This window comes from Glycine soja, chromosome 15, assembly GCF_004193775.1.
Source record: "Glycine soja cultivar W05 chromosome 15, ASM419377v2, whole genome shotgun sequence".
NCBI classification, from domain to species: Eukaryota; Viridiplantae; Streptophyta; class Magnoliopsida; order Fabales; family Fabaceae; genus Glycine; species Glycine soja.
Window position 1 is genome coordinate 24,936,341 of NC_041016.1, and position 7,099 is coordinate 24,943,439.

A 7,099-nucleotide genomic window follows, 5' to 3' on the forward strand; every position below is an offset into this window, starting at 1 on the left:
TATGAAGTGGGAAGTTTGAAGGAAAATATCAATATTCTGCAATATGCAGATGACACTCTATTTTTTGGAACTACACATTCGGCCAATGTTAGAGTTTTAAAGTCCATCCTGTCATGTTATGAGATGGTTTCAGGTCTCAAAATCAATTATGCTAAAAGTCAGTTTGGATGATTGGGCAAATCTGAGGGATGGTGTATAGATGCAGCCCATTTTCTTAATTGCAGACAGATGGATATTCCTTTCTTGTATCTTGGAATTCCAGTGGGGTCTAGTCCAAAAAGTTGGAGTGTTTGACAGCCTATCATCAACAAGTTTGAGACCAAGCTGACATCTTGGAAGCATAGATGTCTCTCCGTGGGGGGCAGAATTACCATTATCAATTCTATTTTGACAACATTGCCTATTTACTTGCTGTCTTTCTACAAAATTCCCAAAAAAGTAGTTCAGAAAATAGTATCTATTAAAAGAAACTTCCTTTGGGGTGGTGACAATGACATATCTAAGATCCCTTGGGTCAAATGGGATACGGTTTGTCTTCCAAAAGTCAGAGGTGGATTGGGAATCAAAGATTTGAACAAGTTTAATGAGGCACTGCTAGGCAAATGGGGTTGGCAGCTGGCAAATAATCCGCACCAGCTTTGGGCAAGAACCTTAGTGTCTAAATATGGAGGATGGCATGCCTTATTATATGGTAGAGGCAGTGCAGACATCTCTCCTTGGTGGACGGACTTAAAATCTATTTTCTAGCAGCAGCATCACAGTAGTTTGATCAATAACTTGAGGTGGAAGGTGGGTAATGGGACCAAAATCATGTTTTGGAAAGATAAATGGAGGGGAGATGACTTAACCCTCAAAGACAAATACCCTGTTTTATATCAGGTGAGTCAGCAACAGGACCTTACTATCAGCTTAATGGGTCATCATGTTGACAATAGATGGGACTGGCAGATACAATGGAGGAGAAATTTCTTGGATCATGAAATTGATATGGTGGCAGCTTTCATGGACGAGATTGATGGGGTTCAGATTCACCTTTCTAGACTAGATCATCTCACTTGGAGGGCTGATCCTACTGGGTCCAATTCTACAAAGTCAGCATACAACCTACTCATGGAAGATGGCTGTTCTGATTATGAAGACAATGCCTCCAGGATTATGTGGAACCTGAAAATTCCTCCAAGAGTAGCTGCCTTCTCTTGGAGAATTTTTAAAAACAGATTGCCTACTAAGGCAAACCTAAGAAGGAGGCAGGTGTTTCTACCATCGTACTCATGTCGTTTATGCGATGTAGAGGAGGAAACTGTTGGCCATGTCATGTTCTCTTGCACAAGAACTAGGAGTCTTTGGTGGGAGGCTTTGAGATGGGTTGATAGAGTGGGCCCTTTCCCCACTGATCCTAAAGATCACTTCATACAATTCTCAAGCTGGAGTAGCAAAAGATATATAGACAATAGATGGGCAGTGCTTTGGATAGCTTTATCCATGACTATTTGGAAGCATAGAAATTCAGTGGTTTTTAATAACCAGATTTTCAACTCCGAAAAAGCCATGGATGAAGCTTTATTCCATACATGGGCATGGTTAAAATGTATGGACAAAGACTTCCATATTCATTTTAATCAATGGTCCACTAGCTTGAGGGAGGAGTTGTCTTAGGGGGAGTTTCCTTTTGGCTTCAGCTAATGTCATAATGTAACTTTCAGATGGGTTAAGCAATTTTGCCTTGTACATTTTATCCTATCTGCAGTACAACTAGTACTGTATTACTCATAATATATAATATTGATTTTTGCTGTGCAAAAAAAAAAGAAGTCTAGAAGCAAGTGGATCATAGAGAGTGATGGCAACACCTCTTATTTGCACAAAATTATAAACTTTAGCAGAAGAAGGAATGCCTTGAGAGGGTTGCACATTGAGGGTAGATGGGTAGACAACCCTGTTGTGGTTAAGGTTGCAATTCTCCAGCACTTCCAAGGCAGATTTGCAGAACCTTCCTTAAACAGACCCAATCTGGATGGCTTTTAATAGAGCTCTTCTTATGAAGTGGAAATGGTTGATGTTCCAGCAACAAGATCATCTATGGAGCAGAATACTCACCTCAAAGTACAGGGGTTGGAGAGGCTTGGAAGAGGGCCCTCCTAAGCAGATTTTTTCCTCTTGGTGGTATGACTTAAGATCTATTATTCATCACAGCAGCATGGTTGCTGTCAGTAAGCAATTTCGCTGGAAACTAGGCAGTGGTGATCAAATCCTATTTTGGGAAGACTCTTGGGTGGGAGATGGAATTACTCTTAAAGACAGATACCCAGAATTATATCAAATATCATCCCAAAAATTAAAGACAGTGGCAAGCATGGGGATCTTTGGAGAATCTGGTTGGGAGTGGAAATTCTCCTGGAGAAGATATCTATTTGACAATGAACTGGGGGGGAGAAGATATCAATTCTAATGTACCATATATCTTCCTTATTCTCAGGTACACAAGAAATTAAACTTAAAAACACCACCAGAACCATGAAGATGAGCTCCCTTCAATGGAAGTTCAAACCGCAACCTAACGAAAAACCATGATTCAATAATTCTAGCCCACAACAGAAGACAAATTAAAAAAAAAAAGAAAATTTTCTATGTACACTTGTTGACTCCAAGAAAAAGCTCATGCCCAACAGGAAGGATCTCATACAAAGTGAAGAAAGAGGGACTTAAGAAAAAAAAGAGAACTTTTTTTGAACTTGGTAGATCTTTTTTGTTGTGTTTCATGAATCATTGTACTCATGCCAGCATATGAGCATAATGACACAGCGCCTTATGATGTAGAAACGAGCCCTTTGCTCTTTGACCAGCCTAGCACACTTTCTAGCAAAAGCACACTTCCTCTGAGTGGAAGAAGAAGAAGAATTCTTCATGAGAGAGGAAGAAGAAGTTTGTTGAGATACATTCAAAAAGGTCACAAAGCTGGAATCAGATTTAAATAAACTGGAGGAGAACTCAATGCATAGACAATTAACGGAGCAAGAAAAATTGGAGAGGAAGCAGCTACAGGAATCTCTTTGGGTTGCTGCCCAAGCCCATCAATCCTTACTTAGGCAGAAATCCAGATGAAGATGGTTAAAAGAAGGCGATTGTAACACAGGTTTTTTCCACCTATTGATGAATGCTAATTGAAATAGAAATTCTATCAGGGGGGTATTCATTGATGGTTCATGGACTGACGACCCACACAAGGTGATGGAAGAGGTGAAATCCTTTTTCTTTCATAGGTTCCAAGAACCAATTGGTCAGCGACCCAAGATTGATGGAATCAGGTTTCAAACTATTAATCAACAGTAGAATAACGAGCTTCTGGCACCTTTCATGGACGAAGAAATTCATAAGGCAATTTTTAAAGTTGCAGCGAAGTTTTTTATGAAGGAAGGCAATTCACAAAAGGATTGCATGGATTTAATGGAAATCGGTATGCTTACCAAAAGAAAAGGCTGGCTTGGGCATCAAGGATATTGAAACATTCAACCTCGCACTACTTGGAAAATGGAAGTGGCATTTAATGCAAGAAAATGGTGAGCTGTGGACCAGAGTTCTGAAATCGAAATATGGTGGATGGAGGAACCTTGAAGAAACAGGAAACTCAGCAAAGCAATCTGTTTAGTGGAGGGATCTAAAACACGCCTTTAATCAATCACAATAGGGAATGGTTATTCAAAATAACATGAGGTGGAAGGTGGGAAATGGAGACAAAATTAGATTCTGGAAACACAAGTGGATTAATCAACAGGAATCACTAGCAGAAAGGTACCCCAGGCTGTTTATCATATCCTCACAGCAGAATCACACCATTAGGTTTTAGGTTTTAAGATGACGTATAAAGTTTTAGGTTTATCAAAGAATTTCCCATAACAAATCCAGCACTATATCCCCACAATGCAAATAGTACAAGAGCAAGCAATCAATATACTTTAGCATCTCACACCCATACTCCATTTCAAGCATTATATTTTTTTCATATTTAGACATAACTTGACAACAGAGACATACCTTCGATGGCTTCCCTGGGAGGCTTAAAGCCAACCACAATGGACTTCCAAAATCACTTCCCCCCTTTTCCTTTCATAGTTTTCTTCGACCTGCGAAAGTGAGAAAATGTTAAAACGAGGAATGCCTAATGTTAAAATGAAAGGACGTACCTCAATCGATAAGTGGCAGACACGAACTCCACAAAGACCAACTCCACAATGTGGTTGCAGTCATGGAAGCGCGACCCAGTTTGCGACAACAACGAACTTAGGGCAGTAGGAGAAAGAAGAAGAATGCCCTGGGAGTCTTAAGGCGAACCACAATGCACTTCCAAAATCGATTCCCATCCTTTCCGGGACTCTTTCCTTTCCTAGATTTCTTCGACTTGCGAAAGCGAGCAAATGTTAAAACGAGGAACGCCTAATGTTAAAACGAAAGGACATACCTCAATCGATAAGTGGTAGAGACGAACTTCACAAACACGAACTCCACAATGTGGTTGCAGTCATGGAAGCGCAGGCCAGTTTGCGACAAAGACGAACTTAGGGCAGAAGGAGAATGAAGAAGAACAATAGGGTTCGAGCGCGCGGGTTCTGCAATTTCAGATTTTTAATATATAATGACAACAACATCGATTTTTTAAAAATAACCGATGTTAACATCAACTAGGTAACATCGGTTTTGTTAAAACCGATGTTAAAATCAACTCCATAACATCGGTTTTTACCAAACCGATGTTAACAACGACACACCAACATCAGTTTTTCCAAAACCGATGTTAACTACTCAATAGTAACATCAGTTATTTAAATAACCGATGTTAATATTGAGTACTTAACATTGATTTTTACGAAACCGATGTTAACTATGTCTAATTATTTACAAAAATGCCGCCGCGCTTTTGTTAACATCGGTTTTGTGAATAACCAATGTTAACCGTGCGATGCTAAATCTAAAAATTGTAGTAGTGACAATATCAATCTTGTGCAAGCAGACTGTGCATAAGTTTAGATTTCTCTTGTCAATAGAATAATCATTGTTTGCATCATTCAAGTGCAATGTTTCAACCCATAAACAGCCTCCCCCACCCACTGTAATGCTTTTTAACACTAGAAGCAATTATTCAATCTATTCATCCTCATGATAAGAAGCAAGTTGAATTCCAAGAAATTCACAAAAATAGTGCAAGTAAACACATAGGGACTTAAACAAAGATGCAGGTGTTAAGAGGTACACAAACTTCAAATTTAAGTCTTTGAGGGATGAAGATGACCAAAGTGTAACAAGATATCGTTCAAACAATTAAATGGGGGGGGGGTGATATATATCAAGTCAAGGTCAAGCAAATATTGGATCATAAAAAATTAACTTAAAGTAAGGTAAAAAAATCAATGGAACATATTATTGAATGAAGAATGAAGCATGATCCGAGCAAGATTTAAAACTATTGTGGGTTCATGTAATTACATATCTAACTATCACTAGTGTTGTTTGAGCTTTGCCAATTAAATGAGCTTTCACCTTTCCGACCATATAAGCAAGGGTGAAATCATATTTAGACTTTTGGTGCAAATATGGCCGGAAGCAAAACAAAAAAAGAGGAACAAAAAGCCAAAAGAAAGACAAATCAGTGCCAAGACACAGTGAACCAAAATTTGGAATTCCAAATAAGTTGGATCAATGCTTATTGTAGAATATTATAGTCCAAGGAAACTCTTCCATACATACATAGTAAACCTCCACATGTGAAAATCAACAAAATTTCCCTATTCATAATGATGTGGCTTATGTTTTTAAGAAGTGAACCAACCATAACATCATAGACCGAAAAACCTTGACCACACCTTCGCTTTTAAAAAATGAGGAAGGCAATTAATGGATGAAGTAAAAAGCTAAAAGATTGGCTTAAACATACTTGGACCCTATAAGAGAACAATTCTCTAAAAACTTTCCCAAGTAAGAAATATTTAAGTTTTCAGTACATACAAAACATGGTATTTGATCAATCGTTTCCCTTTGGGTAGATAAAAGTTAAATTTTAGCAAGGACCATAAATAAAATCAGCAAGTGAATGTTAAAGGAACCATGCTAAACAACTTAATAATAATATTTGAAAGCAAACATGCTAAAAACAGCAGAAGGAAAAACCAACAATAGGAATTCATTCAAGCAATATAATCATTAAATCTTTGTATGCTAATACTTTAACATCATTGGAATTGGATAGCTTATCAACTACAAAACATAATATGTATCTGTCTTGGTATATTTGTATCCCAGGTAGTAATTTAAGAAAATAAGAACAAAATCAATCATATCTCTGTGCAAGAGAAATCTAAAAAATTCTAAAAATTATCCTTTGCCCGCCGAATAACACCTAGGGCTTCTTCATCATCTTCTATGTTTGTAATATTTAGTTTTTGTTGGATTTGCATGCTCCACGTGTGAAGAAATGGATTGCAAGCCGTTTCCACTTTCACCGTAGTTGGAATATGAGAGAACAATAATAATTTGGTAAAAGAAAGAAACACAAAATTCCACCACAACAAATGCAAGCTTTAGTAACAATGAGTTATGACAAATAGGTGTTTCTATTGAAGAAGAGCCCCTACAAAAGGCACTTGAAAGCATCCATTAACAAAGCTCAGTTCTGAAAATTATCATGGACAATCCCTTATTTCTACGGTTAGCTACATGGGAAGCCTAGGATTGAAAGTTACATGGTTCTTAATGTGCCACATTTTTACCGCGTGTTTCAGGTTCTCCAATTGACAGAATCGCTGACCAACATACAGTTCGCCATCGTGCGAGTCAGATTGTTGTTGTTGGTCCAAAAAATGCCTAGAGTCGAGGTTATCATGCACTTGGTTGTCACCCAACATCAACGTTATTTGGATATGGGCGATAGACATTTTTAGTTGATGTTTGTTGGAAAAGGAACTGTATGTCATTATCGTTGTTGTTGTTGTTGTTGTTGTTGTCTGCCAAAATTTCATCTTCGTTGTCACTGAAGTCACTAACTACTTCATCCGTGTCGCAACCTACCCTTCGGCGGGAGGGCGACGCGTGACTCACGGGATGCGTCTCC

At 38.3% G+C, this 7,099-nt stretch overlaps 1 protein-coding gene across 1 annotated transcript; it reads left to right on the forward strand.

Annotated features, from left to right (window-relative positions):
- The first annotated feature begins 810 nt into the window (after positions 1-810).
- On the forward strand, positions 811-1,656 carry LOC114386003. The gene has a single exon (XM_028346021.1). It carries the CDS (start codon positions 811-813, stop codon positions 1,654-1,656), a length of 846 nt encoding a protein of 281 aa, XP_028201822.1.
- Positions 1,657-7,099: the final 5,443 nt, after the last annotated feature.

Excerpts from the sequence above, each read along its gene's own strand:
- LOC114386003 (XM_028346021.1), top strand. The coding sequence starts at position 811 with ATGTTTTGGAAAGATAAATGGAGGGGAGATGACTTAACCCTCAAAGAC.